The 24,471-nt window shown below is 36.4% G+C and overlaps 1 protein-coding gene across 1 annotated transcript in view; it reads right to left on the bottom strand.

Annotated features, from left to right (window-relative positions):
• LOC130218577 (guanine nucleotide exchange factor VAV3) overlaps positions 1–24,471 on the bottom strand; it is a 145,800-nt gene that overhangs the window by 26,278 nt on the left and 95,051 nt on the right. The window contains exons 16-20 of the mRNA XM_056450797.1: positions 22,048–22,149; positions 20,969–21,066; positions 15,672–15,694; positions 12,266–12,296; positions 5,715–5,845 (exon numbers count right to left, since the gene is read on the bottom strand). Of these exons, the coding sequence (XP_056306772.1) occupies positions 5,715–5,845; positions 12,266–12,296; positions 15,672–15,694; positions 20,969–21,066; positions 22,048–22,149 (385 nt within the window). The remainder of the gene's footprint in view (positions 1–5,714; positions 5,846–12,265; positions 12,297–15,671; positions 15,695–20,968; positions 21,067–22,047; positions 22,150–24,471) is intronic.

Here is a 24,471-nt window from a genome sequence, read left to right as displayed (position 1 = left end):
TATTTGTTGTTCCTACATCCGGGATTGATGACAAGACTTTTGTCAGGTAGTGTAATTGTAATCTTTTATGACAATTAATTGTGTCAAACAACTGTTTGTTACATAACAATTGATGGTTATCCAGACCAAAGTGCTAAAAATTCTCAGATCTTTGTCCACCTCCTCATCTTCCTTGAACAAATTTGATTTGTAAGTGGATCCTTAAGCACACCCCTCCTCCCCCAATGCATTTAGCGCATAGACATTTTATCAGCACTCACGATGCCGCCCCACTATTGGTTGTTGCTCAGATAAGGGCCTAATAATGATTAAACTCATAACCCTGTTAGATCAAACAGATGGCAACCAAAGGCCCAAATGAAATTACAGTGAGTGATTGCGTTTGTCTAGGCACCAGAGCGGCAATAATTGTCTCCGGGTTTCCACAGCTACGAGGGATCCGAGCGTCCTATGCTCTGCCGCAGGACGCTGGATATTATGAAGTCTCAGGTGACACGGGCGGTGTAATTTTGCATGAGTTCAAATTGAATAAATCAAACAACTTCCGGGTGCACGGGACAGCTGGGCGTTGGGAGCCTGCAGCGGACATAGGTCTTCGACTCAGGCAGAATGAGATTAACATGTTAAAACGGGGCTGTGGAAAAGCATCCCGGACAGCTGGACCCGTCTGACGGAGAGGGATGTAGGGTCTGTGGAATCTGCCAATTCACCCTCTCACTGGATAATCACTGGCTGGTTTCCTCATTGCCTTGGCATATAAACAGCCACAGCTAGAAGAGTGGTGTCAAGATGGTCTGCATGGGCTTTTGCGAGACATCCCAGAAGAACATTTTATTGCTCCAAAGTTGCTCTTTCAAACGTGGGCTCCATTTAAACTTGGTATTGAGATGTTTCTGTAGTGGACGATGCTAAATATAGGTGTAAACAGGATCTAAAAGGTTTTGAGCTTTTACGATTGACCATATGCAGAGATAGGGAAAAATACATTTGATTGAATTGCTTAAGAGCTCATCTAGTAAAATGCATTTAAATTAGGGCTGAATGATTAAATCACGATTCTGCAAAACCTGCGATAGTCATGCGCATCTTGTCAGAAAAGAACGGCTCTGTGATCAGTAGTAAATCTCAGACGAGGGCGCTCTCACACAGAATCTGCACATACACTACAAAGAAGAGTAACTGCTTTTATTGAAACATGACTTATAAATTCAAAACTACGACATCATCTCAGAGAATGGTTTATTTCAGATATTCGATTGAGGTTATGAAGTGAGATTAGAGTAAAAACATGTTTTTTCACATGTTTTCAGATAAGCAGTGACACAGTCATAAATCATTGAGAAGTAAAGCAAACAGCTGTCAAATCACACAATTATCCTTCATTTTAAAATTGCACCAATTAAATAGTCCACAATTTTTCATGTTGCTTCTCAGTGAACTAAAGCCGTAGTCACATTGCACTTTTCGCCCTATAGACTTCCCTTCATACACATGCAAATACGACAGACCAGAAACGCATGCTCGTGCAGCAAGTTTGGCAGTTCGCTGCAATTGCAAATCATCGCGTGATTGCGTAAGACTAATTGAAGATCAAAACATAACCTCTCTGTACAGAAATTTAAATATAGACCAATCACTCGCTATTTTTATTGTCTAATCATAGTGTTTAATCCCTTTTTGTATCGCCGTACGAACAGAATTTCGCATGCTCAAACTCTAGTGTGACCGCGACACAAGTCTGTGTGTAGTAAACAATGTTTCATTAGAAAGATTCCATGTAGGCCTAGTTATCATTAGCTTTTAAGCCACATTAAGCCATACTATAGTACTACTATAGTAATACTATAGTATATCAGTGTTTCCTTTAGGATCTTTTCCTGCTGTGGTGGCAGAACTTTTGCACAGATCTTCCAACTACCTATGGCTACTGTTATTTCAATAACAAATATCGTGAGCGCAGTATTACAAGTTGAGATCGATTTCGTATAATACGAGTATGCAAACCTTTTTGCTTGTGTGTCGATTTCCTCTGTTCATGCACAAAACGTCTTCCACGCCCTCAAATATACACTGGTCAAGAGCAAATTTTCTTGTGCGCTCTGAAATAAACAATGCTGTAGTGCGAATTAGTGTAAAACCCAATAATATCCAGCTGCAGACCCGCACACATTTCAGTCACACACAATCTAGGCAAACCATATATGGTTACGACGGATGTTAATTTTATTAACGTCTTTTCGGACATCGTCATAAACATATTTATATATATATTGTTAATAAATATAGTGTACACAATAGTGTATACTATTTCCCAAATATGGTGATCGAGACGGGCGAATGGGGAACATTGTTTCTGATTGCCATTCAATATAATAGACTGCACATTTTTCTATCAGTCATCATAGATGATCAGTCATTATTTCTCTGACAGAGTCGATATAGCAGAAAGTTGTTTGCTGACTTTGCTGAAACATTTTTCAGAGATACATAAACGATCTAAATTGGACAGGTTTTATTTATATAACAGATTCATTATAATGAAGGAAATAATAGTAAGTTAATATATACAGTTGAACTCAGAATTATTAGCCCTCCTGAATTGTTAGCCCCGTTTATTTTTTTACCCAATTTCTGTTTAATGGAGAGAAGATTTTTTCAACACATTTCTAAACAACAGTTTTAATAGCTAATTTCTAATAACTGATTTATTTGATCTTTGCCATGATGACAGTAAATAATATCTAACTAGATATTTTTCAAGACACTTTTATACAGCTTAAAGTGACATTTAAAGGCTTAACTAGGTTAATTAGGTTAACTAGGCAGGTTAGGGCAATTAGGCAAGTTATTGTATAACGATGGTTTGTTCTGTAGACTATTGGGGAAAATATAGTTTAAAGGGGCTAATCATTTTGACCTTAAAATGGTTTTTAAAATATTTTAAACTGCTTTTATTCTAGCTGAAATAATACAAATAAAACTTTCTCCGGAAGAAAAAATATTTTCAGACATACTGTGAAAATTTCCTTACTCTGTAAAACATCATTTGGGAAATATATAAAAAAAAAAAGAGAGAGGCTAATAATTCTGACTTCAACTGTATAGGCTATATTACATCTTTATATGTAATACAAATCTTTTTACATTTAATAAATGTATAACGCTATATTAATATTTTACTCCAGCGACTGATTAGTATTTATTTGCTTAATTTGCTTAACTTTTATTAATGGTTTCCCACATGAAATACTTTAGTAATTTAGAGTAAGTAATATATTGTTTTAAAACCATAAAGCACTGGTAATTTGTGGTAATTATAGTTGCAGCAAATATAGTAATACAAACAAATGAACTGTTAATAATTAATAATAAAAAATAAGTAAAAGTTTAGTAAAAGATGAAGTAGTTTATCTGTTTATAACTATACTAATTTTAAATTATTAACTATAATTATTCATTTTAATTTGACACATTACTGTTCTTTTTTATATTTTACTACAAAACGCGTTTAACTAAGTATGACATCATTAAGGTCCTGAATTAGTTTATTACACTTAATCCAACAATTAGACGGTCTGTTGTGTTTTCTTTCTGTATGTGGATATGTGAATAAAGTCATACATATTTAACCAATTTTTTTCCTTATATAATTTGAGTTCCAAAACTGCACAGATGTTAAAATGATTGTTGCGATATAATAATGAAATAATGACTGAAATTAGAAACCATAAACTGTTCAGTCTAACGTCTGGCAATCGTAGCACAGGCGGTCTCGATCGCCACATTTGTGAAATTCTGTAGGAATTCCGCAATTAAGCATATCGTGTGTGCTAGATTGTGTGTGCCTGAAACGTGTGTGGGTCTGCAGGTCTGCAGCTGGATATATCTCAATAGACCAACAGAACAACACTGACGTGTCGTGAAGAAAAGTGAAATGGCCATAAACTCCAGCAAGATAAAGTCATTTTATGTAGACCTATAGAGTTTATCTATAAATAAAGTATTATTATGGAAACTGTGTTCATCATTACTGAAAGCTACGTCGTGTTTGCTGGCCTCACGCATCACGCAGCCCTGTCAGTCAGTCAGTCAGCATGTAACCTTAAAGGGTTAAACAAATGATGCACAGCACTACCATTACAGAAAAGTTTGCTGTTATAATTCACTTGCATTTTAATATGTTTTGGTGTGATTATAACCCGCTATAAAAAATTCATGAAAAAAACTGGAGGTTTTGAATGAGAAGCTGTAATGTAGCCATGGCGGGAATTAATTGTGGTGTGGCGCACCGCCATGGTGGAATGAATGTAGCGGAAACCTTGTATATACACTATAAGTATAGGCTTACTAAAGTAATTTGCTAAATTTAAGTGATACTCTGTGCCTCCTATTGGGCCTTTTTACTCAGGAGACTTGTGTCCTGTCCCAAATGGTGCACTTAAAGGAATAGCTTACCTCAAATGAAAATGTGCCCACTATTTATTTACTCGCCCTCAAGAGGTTCCACAACATTAAGATTATTTCTTCTACTGAACACAAAAGAAGATCTTTTGAAGGTGAAAACCTTTAGCCATTGACATCCAAAGTAGGATACTACTATGGACTAACTAAAACTATGGAAGTCAATGGTTTCCAGCATTCTTCAAAATATCTACTTTTGTGTTTAACAGAAGAAGGTCAAACAGATTTGGAATTTTCAGTTTTGGGTGAACTACCCCTTTAATCTGAAAAAAAATTTAACTCATTCATTCATTCATTTTCATTTCGGCTTAGTCCCATTATTAATCAGGGGTCGCCACAGCGGAATGAACTGCCAACTTATCCAGCATATGTTTTACACAGAGAATGCCCTTCCAGCTGCAACCTGTCACTGGGAAACATCCATAAACACTCATTCACACTTATACACTATCGACATTATAGCCTACAAAATTCACCTATAGCGCATGTCTTTGCACTTGTGGGGGAAACCGGAGCATCCGGAGGAAACCAAACAGGGAGAACATGCAAACTCCACACAGAAATGCCAACTGACCCAGCTGAAGCTCGAACCAGCAACCTTCTTGCTGTGAGGCAATCACGCTACCCACTGCGCCACCGCGACGCCTCAATATGTAACTTAGTAAAAGTTAAATAATAAAAATAAACTATATAAAATGTGTAAGTAAAATAAAAAAGTTGAATTTTAAACAAAAAACATTATCTTTTGTTAGTTCTCCTGTCAGAGAAACACAGAAAACCCCAAACAAAACTCACATTTCAGTTTCGGCGCACGAGAAGAACAAATGCAGGAAAGTAATTAGCATTGTACTCTGAGAACGAGTTAATCATTAATCTGAGCCTATTGGTGTGATTTTCTATTGTGCGGCTCATGCCAGAGCTCTACATGTTCAGCGACACCTCCTATCCACTGACAACGTGACAAATAAAACCTGTCGTCAAGCGTGTGTCTGCTCTCTGGGCGTTGTGCTGCTCCTTATTGTTTTTTGTCTAGCTACGAAGCCTTATTCACAACAGCTTTCTTATGTTGACAAAGGGTTGGATTAGTTAGCATTTCACAGCCAGTCACGCTTAGCAAAGCATAACAACACAGCCGCTCGGCCTTTGCCACAAACACAAGAGGCAATCAATTAGCAGCTAAACACATGCTTGAGTCGTTCCTGTAGGGCTGTTTGACTTGAAAAGTTTATGAGAAGTGTGTAAAACTGTCTTACCTTCCACCAACTGCTATGGACGTTCGCCTCGATGAGCTCAATAACGTCTCCAGTGTTAATATTGAGCGGTGGGCCGTTAAGGGGGCTTGGAATACCGTGATAATTACAGATGACCAGCATCTTAGGTAGATCTGGAGGGATAAAAAAGAGAAAATATGATTAAATAATGCATTTGTCTGAGTGTTTGTTCTTTTAGATTGCCTCCAAGTGCATTCTGAACTTTGACAGAGTGTCATTAATGCATGTTTTGACACGGGTATGTAAGGAACAGGTTTGTTTACGTGAGGCCAGGGTCGTAAATCACCACAGGTGACAGCAGAATCACGTCAATCTATCATAAACATGTCAGCAAGCTCATGCAGTCATGCATGCAGTGCATTCTTGCAGACAGTCTGAGGCATATACAGTATACAAATCTATTTCTATTTACCGAACCACATCAAGTATTAAATATGATACTAAAGTCAGTGAAATAAATACATTTTACAGTTAAATAAACAATACAACATTATAAAATCACCTAATAAACTGCTGAAACAAAGATTTGTTGAAGAATGCGGATACATAGTGTAGTCTGTAATATTAAAATATATTTTAAATGATTTAAATGAATAAAACCTAAAATAAAATAAATTTAAATTTAAATATAGATTTTTAATTAAAATAAAAACTAAAAATAGATAACGGGTGCATTCTTTCTCCTGTTTCTGAAAATAACAATTGTAATTTCTATAAATTTTAGTACCATTGAACACAAGTCATTAGCATTGTTACTATCCACGCATTTTTATGCACATTCGCATAATAAAAAAAAATGTAATGGAAGCAGCAAGATGCGCATTATATTTTAAAAAGTACATTAAAATAAATGTTTAAACCCTGAGTAGAATAAATGTATCATCCAATTAGAAAAAAATGTGCTAACACTTTATTTTGATGGTCCATTTGAGTATTACTTAGTCTGCTTAATATCTGTTGATACTGCTCCTTCAACAGACATTTAACTGGCTATAAGAAACTTTGAAAGTGCATGTTAACTTACACTAACCCTAACCCCAACCTAGGTTATAATCTAATGAGAATAAGCTGGCATGTAGATGCAATGTAACTTAAATTCAACAAATGGACCATCAAAATAAAGTGTGACTGAAAATGTGCATAAATAACAATAGAAATACCTTTAACGAATAAATATCAGCATGCACGTCATGTGATTTCATTTTAACAGGTGCACATAATTTAGTCAATTTAGCCAAGTTTACTAAGTTTTGTCTTCTGAGGCGCAAGTTATTATATAAGAAAAAAGGCCCACATTGTCTTTTCCTACTGCAGCAAATTCCTTTTTTATACATGCACTGGCCACTTTTTTAGGTACAACTGCTTGTTTAACACAAATTTCTATCAGCCAATCACATGACAGCAACTCAACGCATTAAGGTATGTAGACATGGTCAAGATGATCGTCTGCAGTTCAAACTGAGTATCAGAATGGGGAAGAAAGGTGATTTAAGTGACTTTGAACGTGGCATGGTTGTTTGTGCCAGCTGGGCCGGTCTGAGTATTTCAGAAACTGCTGATCTACTGGGATTTTCACGCACAACCATCTCTAGGCTTTACAGTGAATTGTCCGAATAGAGATAATATCCAGTGAGCGGCAGTTCTGTGGCTGCAAATGCAATGTTGATGTTAGAGGTCAGAGGAGAATGGCCAGACTGTTTCCAGCTGATCGAAAGGCAACAGTAACTCAAATAACTACTTGTTACAACCGAGGTATGCAGAATACCACACCAGGTGTCACTCCTGTCAGCTAAGAACAGGAAACTGAGGCTACAATTCGCACAGGCTCACCAAAATTGAACAATAGAAGATTGGAAAAATGTTGCCTAGTCTAATGAGTCTCGATTTCTGCTGCTACATTCAGATGGTAGGGTCAGAATTTGACGTGAAAGCATGAATCCATCCTGCCTTGTATCAACAATTCAGGCTGCTGCTGGTGGTGTAATGGTGTGGGGGATAATTTCTTGGCACAATTTGGGCCCATTATTACCAATTGAGGATCGTGTGAAAACCACAGCCTACCTGAGTATTGTTGCTGACCATGTCCATCTCTTTATGATCACATTGTGTATTCTGATGGCTACTTCCAGCAGGATAATAAAGCATGAATCATAAAGCATGAATCATCTCAGACTGGTTTCTTGAACAGGACAATGAGTTCACTTTACTCAAATGGCCTCCACAGTCCCCGGACTCAATCCAATAGAGCACCTTTGGGATGTGGTGGAAAGGGAGTTTCCCATCATGAATGTGCAGCCCATCAAATCTGCAGCAACTGTGTGATGCTATCATGTCAATATGAACCAAAATCTCTGAGGAATATTTCCAGTGCCGTGTTGAATCAATGCCACGAAGGATTAAGACAGTTCTGAAGGCAACCAGGTACTAGTAAGGAGTACCTAAAAAAGTGGCCGCTGAGTGTGTCTCTGGCACCAGTTTATTGGGAAGTGATGATTTTGTTCTCTTTGACTCGTTGTTTGCACATACGTTAAATTTGCATCTTTGAATGGAAACATCGCTATTCACAATTAAATTCCCCTCAGAGTTTGCATGACCACAAACATCAGCTGTTCGCTCTGGCTATTACCCTAATTAGTCGTAAGCCACATTTTCACTCATTCGCGTATTCATTACACGCACAGGTCTGGAGGCGCGGGGGTGAAGTGTGCCGAGCGGACAGTCCTTCATGAACAAGTGTGTGTCTGTGTGCGCTGGGCTGGTTTGCTGAAGGGTCAGTAGTGATGGTCTCAGCTGGTTGCTGCAGCTCTATATATTCAGCCGTTCTGATGATGAGAGGCGAGCGTGGACTGTCTTAACACAAGCAGCTGTGGCTGAAGGCGTCCAGCACAGCACATCACCTCAGCCCTGAGCCTTCACACACAGCTGCCCGCCTTTGAAGACGCTTTAAACAACACTGCGAGTGTGTGTGCTCTGCGGGGAAGTGTCTTGCTGGCGTGCTGTGCTAAAAACCTTTGTGCGCAAGGGCAAAATGTCAGAAGCAATGAGCGCTAAAATGTATTTTTGCACCAAAACAGCTCCTAAAAGCTCTCCTGGATGTGCTAATAGAGAACACACACAGCAGGCTTCATTGTTTACAATGCAGAAGAGGACACTTTCAAAAGTAGAGACACAGCAAAGCTGAACTGAGCTATTGTTTATTATCTATCTATCTATCTATCTATCTATCTATCTATCTATCTATCTATCTATCTATCTATCTATCTATCATTAATTCCATCATTCATTCATCCATCTATCTACTCCGTCATTCGTTTTATCTATCTATCCATCCATCCATCCATCCACTCATCTATCTATCTATCTATCTATCATTCGTAGATCTATCTATCTATCTATCTATCTATCTATCTATCTATCTATCTATCTATCTATCTATCTATCTATCTATCTATCTATCTATCATTAATTCATCCATCCATCCATCAATCCATCCATTTATTCCATCATTCATTTTATCTATCCATCATCTATCCATTCATCCATCCATCCATCATCTTTCTATCTATTTTATCTGCATCATTCGTTTTATCCATCCATCCATCTACCTATTCCATCATTCGTTTTATCTACCCATTTATTCATCCATCTATCTATTTATCATTATTTCCATCATTCTATTCATCATTATTTTCATCTATCTATCTATCTATCTATCTATCTATCTATCTATCTATCTATCTATCTATCTATCTATCTATCTATCTATCTATCTATCTATCTGTCTGTCTGTCTGTCTGTCTGTCTGTCTGTCTGTCTGTCTGTCTGTCTGTCTGTCTATCTATCTATCTATCTATCTATCTCACCATTCGTTTTATCTATCCATCTATCTATACATCCATCTATCTATCATTATTTCCATCACTCATTTAATTCATCCATCCATCCATCCATCCATCCATCCATCCATCCATCCATCCATCCATCCATCCATCCATCCATCCATCCATCCATGTATCTGTCTGTATGTCATTTGTTACATTTATTCTTCATTATATCAGTCTTATCATTCATCCTATTTTTTGTTCTATCTGTTAACAAAATAAACGATCTAAAATAAAATTTCTCTCAAGAAAAATAACTTGAGAGAAAAAAACACAACTACCAACTCAGTCTCACATGGCAAGTATTCAGCAGCAATCGTTCCACCCAAAAGACTTAAATTATCTGTAATTATGTTTTCACATGGCTGCTGATATGCTGATTGACAAATGTCCACTTGAGAAACAGGTTTAGTTATCAGTAAAGTGAAGGCAGGTCATTATGCCTCCGTTGTTTTTAATAGCATCATGAATAGTTGAAATAAACAACTGAATCAAGCCAAATTGCATGTGGATGCTTCTCGGTGCCACCCATCATGAAATCCCCACTCCTGTGTTCATTATGTCTCCTTTAAGTCGCCCTGCCTTTTAGAGCCGCGAGAGGCCTCCTGATCCCACACAATATTGGGGTCGGTAGATTCATTAAAGTTATGGTGAGAGAAGGTCTCTGTGTAGTGTTTGCCGTCAGGGGAATCTTTCCGTTTGAATTAAAGTAGTTTCTTCCTGCCTGTTCAGCGCTGCTAGATTTGTCTTCATCAGAAGCAGGCTTCCGGGAAAACAGCGCTTGTTCAGTTCTGCTGAATTTGTTTGTTTCATCTGCAGTCGTTTTATATATTTGTGCGTGAATGATACCTCAAATAGTGCTGCCTTTTGAGCTCTTTTTTATTGGAAATACTACAACATCCTCATGTTTACTGTAGATATTAGTGCATCCAAGAGATCATTTATTAGCGCTTTTGAGCTTTTCATAAGGGACTCTATTGGGGTTGGCATGAAAACAGATGGATGGATGCATAGATAGAGAGATGCTAGATAGGAACATTTGGAAGGATGATGCATGGATGGAAATATGGATAGTTGATGGGTAGAAAGATGATCAATGGATGATAGAAAAATTGGGATGAAATGATGTATACAGTATATACAGTAGCAAGAAGTAGATAGACAGAAAACTGGAGATAATGTGTAAATAATAGAAATATTTACAGATAGATAAGTGGATTGATAGAAGAATGGAGGAACTGATAGATAAAAATGATGGATGGATGGATGAAGGGATGGATGGATGAATGATGGATGGGACGATGGACTGAAAGCTGGTGATAATGGATAAATAATAAGACACAGTAGGAAAGAAGGATGGATGGGTGGATGGACAGCGTGTTGATGGATAGATGGATGGATGGAACGAATGATGGAAAAATGATAAATGGATGGATGGACAGAGTGTTGATGGATGGATGGATGGATGGATGGATGGATGGATGGATGGATGGAACAAATGATGGAAAAATGATAAACGGATGGATGGATGGACAGAGTGTTGATGGATGGACAGAGTGTTGATGGACGGATGGATGAATGGATGGAACGAATGATGGAAAAATGATAAATAGATGGATGGATGGATGGATGGATGGATGGATGGATGGATGGACAGAGTGTTGATGGATGGATGGATGGATGGATGAATAAATGGATGGATGAAAGAATGATGGAAAAATGATAAATAGATTGATGGATGAATGGATGGATGGAGGGATGGATGGAAATAATGATAAATGGATGGATGGATGGATGGAACAAATGATGTAAATAATGATAAATGGATGTATGGATGTATGCCTGGATGGATGGAACAAATGATGGAAATAATGACAAATGGATAGATGGATGAATGGATGGATGGATGGCTGGATTGAAAGCTGGTGATAATGGATGGATGGATGAAACAAATGATGGAATTAATGGAAGATAGATAAGATAGTTCAAATGATAGAACAAACAAGCAAATGATCAATTAGAGCCGCATCACAATTCCACAACCTTCTTCCTTTTATATATACAGTAAGTAAAGTAAATTATTTATATATAATTCTGTATAGGAAGAATTCTATATAATTATAACATAAACAAAAGTAAACAATGGAGCGGGAGGAGTTAAATGTTATTGAACATTGTGTTTTCTACTCATATCTGATTTACATCTCACAGTAATCTCTAGTTACGTGCACAAGCTTGTCTTAGAGCAAAAGACAACACTACACGGCTAAGTGACTGTAGACTAACGATATGCAATCTGGCTCAGCCAGAAGAAGCATGAAATGCACAAGACTATGCATGTTCTGTAAGCATGATGAAACACGAAACCAAAGCAATGCTGAACTTACAAATCTGCAAGACAAACTTTGAATTAAAGAAACTGTCATTATTTTTTCACTCTCAGGTCATTTGAAATCTCAATATTGAAGTGTTTTAGTTCTTTTTTCAGTAAATTACTAAAGGAGATTTTGAAGTATTAGGTACTGACCGCATCTCCTATTGAAATTACCATTCAAATGCTTTTATAGTCCACTAACATCAGTATACATCAAGTATTTTTATGTTAAGATGAGCAATTATTTCTAAGAATGCAAAACGTGACTTAATATTTACCTTTGTCTCCACGAGTGGTTGTTTTTCCAATCTGTAATCAAAGAAAATACAGTAAAGCTCATGATTCACACTGTTGCACAACACATAATTTACAATGCATTAATGATTTGATAATTGAGCAAACTGCGGGCACAATCATACTTAATCTCATCATTAATTTTTGACAAATAACACTGTTTGTCACACCACTGCACAAAAGCACATTCATTCTGTAGCATGTTCATGCAGTTAAATCATCAGTGCTGAACTGCGTTCTGGGTAAACTGCTTGTCAATATCCTTATTACAGGCTATATAAATGACTTTAAGGATTGGTAATGCAAAATGATCACCATGGTGTTGTGCAATAAAATGCGATCCATAAAATATATAACATTATTAACCACATTGAACTAGCGATGGCTGCTTTGTAAACACTGCTTTGTGAAGCTTTAAAACTTTTATGAACCTTTTGTTTCAAATCAGTGGTTTTGGAGCAGGTAACAAATTGGCAAAGTCATGTGATTTTAGAAAATAGGGAATCTTTTAAGTCATTTTGAAAATGTAATGTTTCGAAACCGGGCCACGATCATCATGCAGCATTCTTCAGATTGCCACCTAGTGGCAATTTGATAAACAGGTTTCATAGTTTTACGAGTTTGTAGACGTTTTAAAGAGACACTTGTAAAATGAAAAGGAATAATATTTAGCTTAAAGTCTCTTGTTAGCCTGTTTAGCAGCCCATTATGGATTAACCAATATATAAACATTATGCAGATACTTAATATCTAATGATACTAGATGTTAAGCTTAGTGTATTTTTACATTATACTTTCAATCAAACATATACATAACATATTATCACATACATATGATCAAATAAACAAATATATTTGAGTTATTTGCAATATGTTTGAGTAATTTTTAATGCATTTCCATGGTGGTGACCAGCAGATGTTTCTAGCATGTGGTGTTTCGAATGCTTCGTAAGAGCGAATCATTTTGATTCCATTATTTCGATAGCTTTAAAAAGTTTAGTTTCTCCCTTCACTCATTTAATAACATCTGGACTCATAATGTTCCCCATAACTAGCGCAGCAAAATTTAACAAAGCAATATTTTTGTGCCATTTTTAATACACTAGTTATGTGGATAAAAACGTATTATTCTAGTGCCGATTAATCGCATCCAAAATAAAAGTTTGTTTTGACATAATATATATTAGGGCTGCACAATATATCGTTTCAGCATCGTGATCACAATCTGCAATAGTCACATCGCAGGATCTGCAATGTTGAGTTGGGATTGTACAGTTTAGGATTATATATATTATTATATCAGAATTATATAGCCACAGTTCAAAATACATTACATTTGTGGAGTCACTGCAGAGTTTAACCTTAATGGAGTAAAAATGTATCGTTAGCAGGTGTTTTTAAGCGCTAAGAGCATTCAGACACTATTTAATAGACAATAATGTTATTTAGCTTAAAGTCTCTTGTTAGCCTGTTTAGCAGCCCATTATGGATTAACAATATATAAACATTATGCAGATACTTAATATCTAATGATACTAGATGTTAAGCTTAGTGTATTTTCACATTATACTTTCAATTAAACATTTGCAATACATTTAAGTTATTTGCAATATGTTTGAGTAATTTTTATTGCATTTCCATGGTGGTGACCAGCAGATGTTTCTAGCATGTGGTGTTTCGAATGCTTCGAAAGAGCGAATCATTTTGATTCAATTATTTCGATAATTTTAAAAAGTTTAGTTTCTCCCTTCACTCATTTAATAACATCTGGACTCATAATGTTCCCCATAACTAGCGCAGCAAAATTTAACAAAGCAATATTTTTGTGCCGTTTTTAATATACTAGTTATGTGGATAAAAACGTATTATTCTAGTGCCGATTAATCGCATCCAAAATAAAAGTTTGTTTTGACAATATATATTAGGGCTGCACAATATATCGTTTCAGCATCGTTATCACAAACTGCAATAGTCACATCGCAGGATCTGCAATGTTGAGTTGGGATTGTACAGTTTAGGATTATATATATATATATATATATATATATATATATATATATATATATATATATATATATATATATATATATATATATATATGATTATATCAGAATTATACAGCCATAGTTCAAAATACATTACATTTGTGGAGTCACTGCAGAGTTTAACCTTAATGGAGTAAAAATTTATCATTAGCAGGTGTTTTTAAGCGCTAAGAGCATTCAGACACTATTTAATAGACAATAATGTTATTGAAATGTTTAAACAGTAAAGTCTTTGCACTGTTAAGTTTGGCTTTTTTTACGATTTGACTATACCCTGAAAACTACTGAGCACTGCTTTTTTTCACTCTTATGTTTGCATATTACATTTCATGCATGATTTATTGCCAATATTTATTTATATTGCAATATATATATATATATATATATATATATATATATATATATATATATATATATATATATATATATATATATATATACATATACATACATACATACATACATACATATATAGCCCATTTTGAATGTAAATATTTGTATTAATTTCTCAGTGAAAATAGGCAATGTATTTTGGAGCATTTAAACAAAACAGACTTATTAAACAGATATATTTATCAAAATAATATTTTAGTCACCAAACAAATTTAGAAATTGGAAGATAATACAATTAAATTCAAGCAAAAACTTCAAAACAAAATTACAACCTACAAAATTACAACTACATTTTTCTTTTTCTTTTTTTTTTTTTTGCTTCTTTTGATTTTTCCTCATTTTAAAATTTGTATTCAATGTTTTTCATACATTTAAATTTAACATATAAATGTGGGTGTACTAGTTTAGGATCGTTATCGTTATTTTGTTAGCTCCAGATTTGGCTTCAGTACTGACTAATCTAATGTATACAAAGACATACACTGTATGTGTGTGTGTGTGTGTGTGTGTGTGTGTGCGTGTGTGTGTGTGTGTGTGTGTGTGTGTGTGTGTGTGTTTTATATATTTATTATGTTTATGTGATACAAACACATACAAAAAAACTATACAAAACTTTTTGTCACATAGATATTAAAATATTTAAATGTATACATAATTTTTATCATGTACATATTTTATATCTAAACATAAATAAACATTTTCTCATACATATGCATGAATGTGTGTATTGATATATACAAAATAAATATACACAGCACACACACATATACAGTATTATGCCAAAAAATTATTTTAGATGCGATTAATCTTTTTCGAGAGCTTTAGACTGATGATTTCTTTGCAGACTCAATATATTTTGTGCAATTATATAACAATAATGCTGATAATTTTCTGATTCTAAGTGGTAATCAATGTAAGTAAATAAGGCCCTGCAGGGCAAAAAAAAGCTCACCTGTGAGTCTGCAGACCTGGAAGCTGCAAGGACATGGAGAAGTAAAGGCATGGTTAGAGTCAATGCACACGCTGTAGAGACGCTTTCACTAGAGTGTAAGGAACACGCTGTGCTGGGAACTTTTATGATTTGTTTTGCTATAGGCTTCAGGTACAAGGCAGCTGCCTTAGATAAATTGTTGAGAGGGGCGTGACTAGACAGAGCTATGCACCAGAAGCCAATCTCATTGGCCCTCGAGGGAGAGGCCGGCCCTGTTCCTGAAGTGTACAGGGTGAACTTTGTCATGTTGCACCAGTATACACCTCAAGGGCTGATAACACACACACACACACACACATACACACACATACACACACACACACACACACACAGACAGACAGACAGACAGAGGTATAGACACAGGCATGCACATATTCACAACACTGTGTACAAAACAACAAAGAGGCCTGCTTGACAAACACACACCCTCTACATGAAGCTTTTCACACTAGTAGCATTTTCAGTGTCTGAAATTTTCCAGTGAAAGTACTTCTGTTCTCTAGAAGTACAGAAATTAAAAATGGGAGAGAAATACGATATTTGTTTATTCCAATTCTTTCTAAAGTTAAAACACTGGTTTTGTATGCAATATATATATATATATATATACACAGTGCATCCGGAAGGTATTCATGGGCAAAGTATATGGGGAAGGTTACAGAAAAATTTCTGCTGCTCTGAAAGTTCCAATGAGCACAGTGGCCTCCATCATCAGTAAGTGGAAGATGTTTGGAACCACCAGGACTCTTCCTAGAGCTGGCCAGCCATCTAACCTGAATGATCGGGGGAGAAGGGCCTTAGTCAGGGAGGTGATCAATAGCCCTATGGTCACTCTGTCTGAGCTCCAGTGTTCTTCTGTGGAGAGAGGAGAACCTTACAGAAGGACAACCATCTGTACAGCAATCCACCAATCAGGCCTGTGTGGTGGAGTGGCCAGACAGAAGGCACTCCTTAGTAAAGGGCACATAGCAGCCAGCCTGGAATTTGCCAAAAGGCAGCTGAAGGACTCTCACAAACAAAATTCTCTGGTCTGATGAGACTAAGATTAAACTCTTTGGAGTGAATGCCAGGCGTTATGTTTAGAGAAAACCAGGCACCGCTCATCACCAGGCTAATACCATCCCTACAGTGAAGCATGGTGGTGGCAGCATCATGCTGTGGGGATGTTTTTCAGCAGCAGGAACTGGAAGACTAGTCAGGATAGAGGGAAAAATGAATGCAGCAATGTACAGAGACATCCTGAATGAAAACCTTCTTCAGAGTAGGGCTGGGCGATATGGGCAAAATATCATATCCCGGTAGTTTTAGGAGGAATGACGGTATACAATATTTATCCGGTATTTTCTCATAAGTGGTTACTTGAGAGTTAAAGCCTTTATTAAAACATTATTAAACACTTTTTGAGCAAAATTTAATTCAAACACAGGGGTTTCCCTCCGTTTACAAACAAAGAGCTGCACGAAAAATAATAGCTGCACGAAATCTTTGATAAATAAAACACAGTACAGGTTTTTCTCCTGCTTAAAACTATAAGCTGCACAACATTTCAAATTATAAAAAAAAAAAATCTTTGATAAATAAATACAGTACAGGTTTTTCTCCTGCTTAAAAGTGTTGCACAACATTTCAAATGACAAAAAAAATCTGATAAATACCGTACAAGTTTTTTTTCCTGCTTAAAACTATACACAGCACTACTGTGCTGTTGTGCAAATAACAAAGTAAACAGAACCATAGAAAACATAGCTACATTGTCAGAGCAAAAAAGAGCACACTTAAATAGTAACACAACACAAAGTACAACATTGAATGTAAATAAGAAACACACAGTATTTTATGTCACATTTACAGTGTTGTTATAAGTAATCCTGTTTACCACAGTTGTGTGATTTACAAACAACAATAAAATCAGCTGTATATATTTTGTTACACATTTACATATATGTATTATGCACAATTATTAAACAGTGCACAAATCTAAGATATCTAAAGATAAGCCTTTTGACTCCATGTAAAAAATGCTACACTTTTTCTTTTGTTTTGACTAAACTTGTTTTAATAAATATTAAATAATGAGATGAAAACGAATGGACTATAAATATGAGAAATAACGAAATAGTTTCAGAGTACTGTGATGAATTCACATGTTTTCTGGTCTGCCATTATAACGGACCAGAATGCAGAGCTAAATGTGTTATGACGTAAATGTAAAGAAGAGACCATCATGTAATAAATACTGAACTTATAATCAGTGAATATGAGAGGGTTTCACTTTCAAAATGCGGTATAAATTCGTCCCATTTTGGCGTTTTTAAATCTTTTGAACACATTCAGGTGCTGCTTGTCAATTTGACGAGGCTTCTATGTTCGTTCTTGCTGTCAGTTGTGGAAGAAATGATTGATAAAAGTTTTCTGATAAACCGCTGTGACAGCTCCAGGTACTGTGTGACGTGCGTGCACGCGAGGGGGAGTCAGATTTCTCACCACATCGGCACTGCATGTTCCTCCATGTCCCGTCAGTGATGGGTCGTTCTTAAACGATTCGTTCATTTTGAACAAATCTTTTGTTTTACTCATGGAGTGAATCATTCATTTGCGCATGCGCACATTTGTGCAAGTGGAGCTCGCGTGCTACCTTGGAGTGGTCTGCTTCGCGCAGAATGCGCACATGTGGCATCAAACCATATCGATATGAACGATATTGAATAATACCGCATCATGTTGGTGAATCATATCGATATATCCCCAGAACCCGATTTACCGCCCAGCCCTACTTCAGAGTGCTCTTGACCTCAGACTGGGTCAATGGTTCATCTTCCAGCAGGACAATGACCCAAAGCACACTGCCAAAATATCAATAGAGTGGCTTCACAACAACTCGGTGAATGTCCTTGAGTGGCCCAACCAGGGCCCAGACCTAAATCCTATTGAACATCTCTGGAGAGATCTGAAAATGGCTATACACCGTCGTTTCACATCCAACCTGATAGAGCTTGAGAGTTACTGCAAAAAGGAATGGGCAAAAGTTCCCAAAGACAGGTGTGCCAGGCTTGTGTGCCATTCCTGTGACGCTCTAGAGACAGACGAGTCTTCGCTGAGGCCAGCTTCCAGCCTCCGCCACTGAGACTGTAGCTCTGCACAAGACGTTTGGCCAGCGGAGAAATTAAAATGATCGTGCCCAACTGAGCCTGGTTTCTCTCAAGGTTTTTTTTTCTACACTTCCATTTAGTGAAGTTTTTCCCTCTCCGCTGTCACCACTGGCTTGCATGGTTCGGGATCTGTAGAGCTGCGCATCGTTGGATTTGCTCTTCAGTGTTTGGACTCTCAGTAGTGATTATTAAACCACACTGAACTGAGCTAAACTGAACTGAACTTAAACACTACAAACTGAACTACACTGTTCCAATTTACTATGACCTTTTATGTGAAGCTGCTTTGACACAATCTACATTGTATAAGCGCTATACAAATAAAGGTGAATTGAATTGAGGCATCATATTCAAAAAGAGTTGTAATTGCTGCCAATGGTGCATCAACAAAGTATTGAGCAAAGGCTGTGAATACTTCTGTACATGTGATTTTTCAGGTTTTTATTTTTAATAAATTCGCAATAATTTCAAAAAATCTTTTTTTACATTGTCATTTTGGGGTATTGTGTGTAGAATTTTGAGGAAATAAATTAATTTAATCCATTTTAGAATAAGGCTTTAACATATAAAAATGTGGAAAAAGTGAAGCGCTATGAATACTTTCCGAATGCACTGTACCTGTCTGAAAACACCATATTTTTTTTTTTTATTCTATGTAATACATAAATAAATACTGACTTAAAGCCCCTTTCACACTATAATATCTAAAACAATAATTACAAAGCTGTAGATATAAAATCTTATTGATGTAAAAAAGATGTGTGCACGTTTATTAAATATGCACACACGCATTGATCGTTTTAAATGTGTTTATTTACTTTTATTTTGGCATATAGTATTGTATTTTATTTTATAATTTATTTTAAATGTTATTTTTGTTGGGGTGGGAAAGTATATTCTGAAATATTATATAAGTTAATATTCTGTATTGTTTGCTGGGTTTTCTAATATAATTATAATCAATAAAAACAAAGTTAGATGTGTGTACATGCCACAACGACTGTATGACGACAACAGCACAGAAAATCAGTATTCTCTGAACTGCTTTCAGAAGGATTTTCTAATCAGCTGATGAAAGATAAAGCATTAACATCAGAAGAGCGTTTAAAATGGCAGACAACAAAACAGAATAAACAACCAACACTGTATCTTTATCAATACAGGTTTCTTTGTAGTTACAGGTATGTCTTTTTTTAATTGTGCCTCAAAATCCTCTGTAGTAGGTCTTAAAGACATTAGCAAATAGAATATATAAATGAAATAATTCCCCCTTCTCTGCTTGCACAGTGGAATGCAGGAAAGTGTGAGTATATTTCATTTATTTATTAAATTTGCTAACTGAATAATAATGTTTTTGTCTGCGTGGAGGGAAAAATTCTACATGAAATGATCTGATCGGATCTGTCCCTTTCATTCTGTGCCCCAACACCCTGGAAGTCAAAAGTGGTTGGGCAGTATCTCACGGCATCCTTCCTGTGATATGAGAGAATGAGGTCCAATGACACCAGGATTCTGAATAAGTGAATCTACACAATCCTTTTTTTTGTACTGCTGCGCATACATTTAAATGCAGATCCGTAAAATTCTATGTAATGAATTTAAATTGTATTAAACAAAGCTACAAATCTTATTGCTAGCTAAAGGCACAATCGAATTAGCAAATGAGACACGGAATATGCAGAACTGATGGGAGTTTAGAGAGAGCTCAGCTGTGCCTTAAAAGCAGGAACAAGGAAATTGTATGGTGGCCCTGACTAATGCCTGGAACAATAAGAGCTGGCTCTGATGGCAGACACACACAGATACACACACACACACATACACATATGCATAGATCATGAGTTCAGCTAGCAAAACAAGCCTGTTTGTCTGTTTGTCATCACACATCACGCTTATCTATGTGGCCTAGGTTGTTATTAGGAATCTGTGTGTGTTGACAGCTTTTATTGCCCTGTCTGTTACACTACAGTGTAGGTCAATCATTAGCGTGCAGCGAGGTAAGACATCACATAATGCTGAAACATGAGCCAGAGGCTCTGTAAACAGACGCTTTATAATGTACATGAACAGAAATTGCTAAGAGCTTGTTGTGTTGAATACGAGGCTCACCGGAGCTGCTTTTGACACAGACTTCCACCCTGCCGAGACACTCCTTATGGGCGCCAGCACCACATTTAGAGCACCGGTAGCCTTGATAGAAGACCCCTCTGACAAAATCATACACAGACAGAATGAGAAATAGATGAATAAATTTGACACTTTTAAGACCTAAAATTCTGATTTCTGATTCTGATTCTGAAAACAGAACAATAGATGTAGATAGAATGATAGAACAATGGAACGATAGACAAAACAATAGATTGGTAGATAAAATGATAGATCGATACAACGATGGATAAAACGACAGAACGGCAAAACGATAGATCGATAAAATGATAGATCGATAAAACAATGGATAAAATTATAGCTCGATAAAACAATAGATCGATAAAACAATAGCTCAATAAAACGATAGACAAAATGGTAGGTCAATAAAACGATAGATAAAATGGTATATTGATGAAAAGATAGATCGATAAAACGATAGATAAAACAATAACTTGATAAAACGATAGCTCGATAAAAAGATATATCGATAAAACGATAGATAAAACAATAGCTTGATAAAACGATAGCTCAATAAAAAGATAGATCGATAAAACGATAGATTAAAAAATTGCTTAATAAAACGATAGCTCGATAAAAAGATGGATCGATAAAACGACAGATAAAACGATAGCTTGATAAAACGATAGATCGATAAAATGATAGATTGATAAAACGATAGATAAAATGGTAGATTGATAAAACAATAGACGATAAATCGATAAAACGATATCTCGATAAAACGATATCTTGATAAAACGATAGATCCATAAAATGATAGCATGATAAAACAATGAATAAAATGCTATATCGATAAAATGATAGAGAAAACGATAGCTCGATAAAACGATAGATCGATAAAACAATAGATCGATAAAACAATAGATCGATAAAATGATAGCTTGATAAAACAATAGATAAAATGATCAAATTGGATGGATGGATGGATGGATGGATGGATGGATGGATGGATGGATAGATGGATAGATGGATAGATGGATAGATGGATAGATGGATAGATAAAGCCTCTACGGTGAGCTCACCTCAGCAGCATTTCACATGAGCTGCAGGATGTGGTTGTCTCAAAGGTGTGCATGCGGAACTCATGGAAATTACATTTTCCACTCTCTGGACAGATGTTCGATCTGTTGAAAGAGAACGTGAGAGAGAGAAAATGGGTGTAAGAACTAGTCTGAAGGCCTCTTTGCATAACGTAACTCCATCTGTCATCTGCTCCAATCAGCTGTGATTGCCTCACAAGACACGTAAGGCTAACTAGACATTAGCATTGCCCTGGGAAACAAAATGGTAGAGTCAACATATAAAAGTAAAAATCAATACCACAAAGCCAGGATGCTCCCTTTAAAACAGATGTTTCTAAGTGTTTTATCTTCTATAATACTATATTTTAATGTTCAATCATTTTATGAACTTTAATTTTACATAGATACCTTGATCTTTAGGAAATCATTTAACTGCTTGAGTTGTTGCTATGCAGTTGCTAAGGTGTTCCAAGCATTTCTAAATTCTAAATTCTTGACATAGATTCAGCAAGTCCTTATTGACACGATAGCATTACGCAGTTGCTGCAGATTTATCGGCTGCACATCCATGATGTGAATCTCCCCATTCCACCACATCCCAAAGGTGCTCTATTGGATTGAGTCTATTGACTTTGGAGGAAATTTGAGTACAGTGAACTCATTGTAATGTTCAAGAAACCAGTCTGAAATGATTCGCGCTTTATGGCATGGTGCGTTATCCTGCTAGACGTAGCCATCAGGAGACACACTGTGGTCATAAAGGGTTGGACATGGTCAGCAACGGTGCCAGGATGGATCCATGCTTTCATGTTGTTGACGCCAAATTCTGACCCTACAGTTTGAATGTCGCAGCAGAAATCGAAACCCATCTGATCAGGCAACATTTTTCCAATCTTCTGTTGCCAAATTTTGGTGAGCCTGTGTGAATTATAGCCTCAGTTTCCTGTTTTTAGCTGACAGTAGTGGCACCCGGTGGGGTCTTCTGCTGCTGTAGACCATCTGCCTCAAGGTTTGACGTGTTGTGCGTTCAGAGATGCTTATTTGAGTTACTGTTGTCTTTCTATTAGCTCAAAACAGTCTGATCATTCTCCTCTGGCATCAACAAAGCTCCCACAGAACTCCCGCTCACTGGATATTTTCTCTAATATAGACCATTCTCTAAAAACCCTGTCAACCTTAGTAATGGTTGTGCGTGAAAAATCCCAGTAGATCAGCAGTTTCTGAAATAATCAGACCAGCCCGTCTGGCACCAACAACCATGCCACGTTCAAAGTCACTTAAATCAACTTTCCTCCACATTCTGTAGCTCAGTTTGAACTGCAGCAGATCGTCTTGACGATGTCTACATGCTTAAATGCACTGAGTTGCTACCATGTGATTGGCTGATTAGAAATTTGCGTTAATGAGCAGTTGGACAGGTGTACCTAATAAAGTGGCCGATGAGTGTACATAGTAAACCACTCATACAAATGAAGGTCGTGCATTTAAGCATATACAACTAATATGCTGGATATTGATATTCGACAAGATGTCACATCTGCATTAATTATATAATAAAATATTTTCCATAATATTAAGTTGCATATTGTCTCTAATCAGTTACAATCTCAAAACCAGACGTGAGCAACAGTACTAGTGATGCACTACTAATTAAAGCATCAGCAGAGCATGATACAGTAGCTTCCATGATGTCGTCTATGGCACTATTACTGTTTTATAGTCCAAGACCCTCCAGCCCCTTTCTCCATCTCTCTCTCTATTCATCTCCAATAACCCTAGAGCGGCGAGTGCCCTCATAATAAAGGCATTAAAAGATGACGGACAGATGAGAGAGCTGTCGGTGCGCGCTGATGTCATGTCATTAGCACTCAGAGTGTGCAACAGCACTGATCTCCAATCAGCTTTGAGCTGCAGACTGATCTGATGACACATGACAGAGAGAAAAAGAGCACTGACTCACCACTGTTCTCCAGAATTAATGAGCCCTTCAGATAATTCTGTTAAAAACGTGTTATCTAATTAATCAGAGCGCCGTCTCTTGTCTTTGCTTCATTACAGTGTTTTTTTTTTTTCCTCCTGTCTTATTCCAGTCGTTCCCTTTTTGGATCTGAATTTGGAACACTAAAGTCAGATGCTGTACTGTGTTTTTCATTTGCATTTTACTGATTGTTGCTGTCATAACCTAACAAACAATTCTGTGTTTAATAGACGTCTAATAGACTAATGTAGACAGCTTGGCTAAAACAAGGCTAAACTTGGGCTGCTAGTGAGAATCTAATAGACACATTTAGAGCACCGGTAACCTTGATAGAAGACCCCTCTGTCAAAATAATACACAGACAGAATGAGAAATAGATAAATAAATGTGACACTTTTAAGGACTAAAATTTAGATTTTGAAACTTTAGGAAAATAGAACATTAGA

The sequence above is a fragment of the Danio aesculapii genome, chromosome 24 (assembly GCF_903798145.1).
Source record: "Danio aesculapii chromosome 24, fDanAes4.1, whole genome shotgun sequence".
In the NCBI taxonomy this organism is placed as follows: domain Eukaryota; kingdom Metazoa; phylum Chordata; class Actinopteri; order Cypriniformes; family Danionidae; genus Danio; species Danio aesculapii.
Note: the sequence above shows the minus strand (reverse complement) of the source record. Positions and strands in the feature narration are given on the sequence as shown.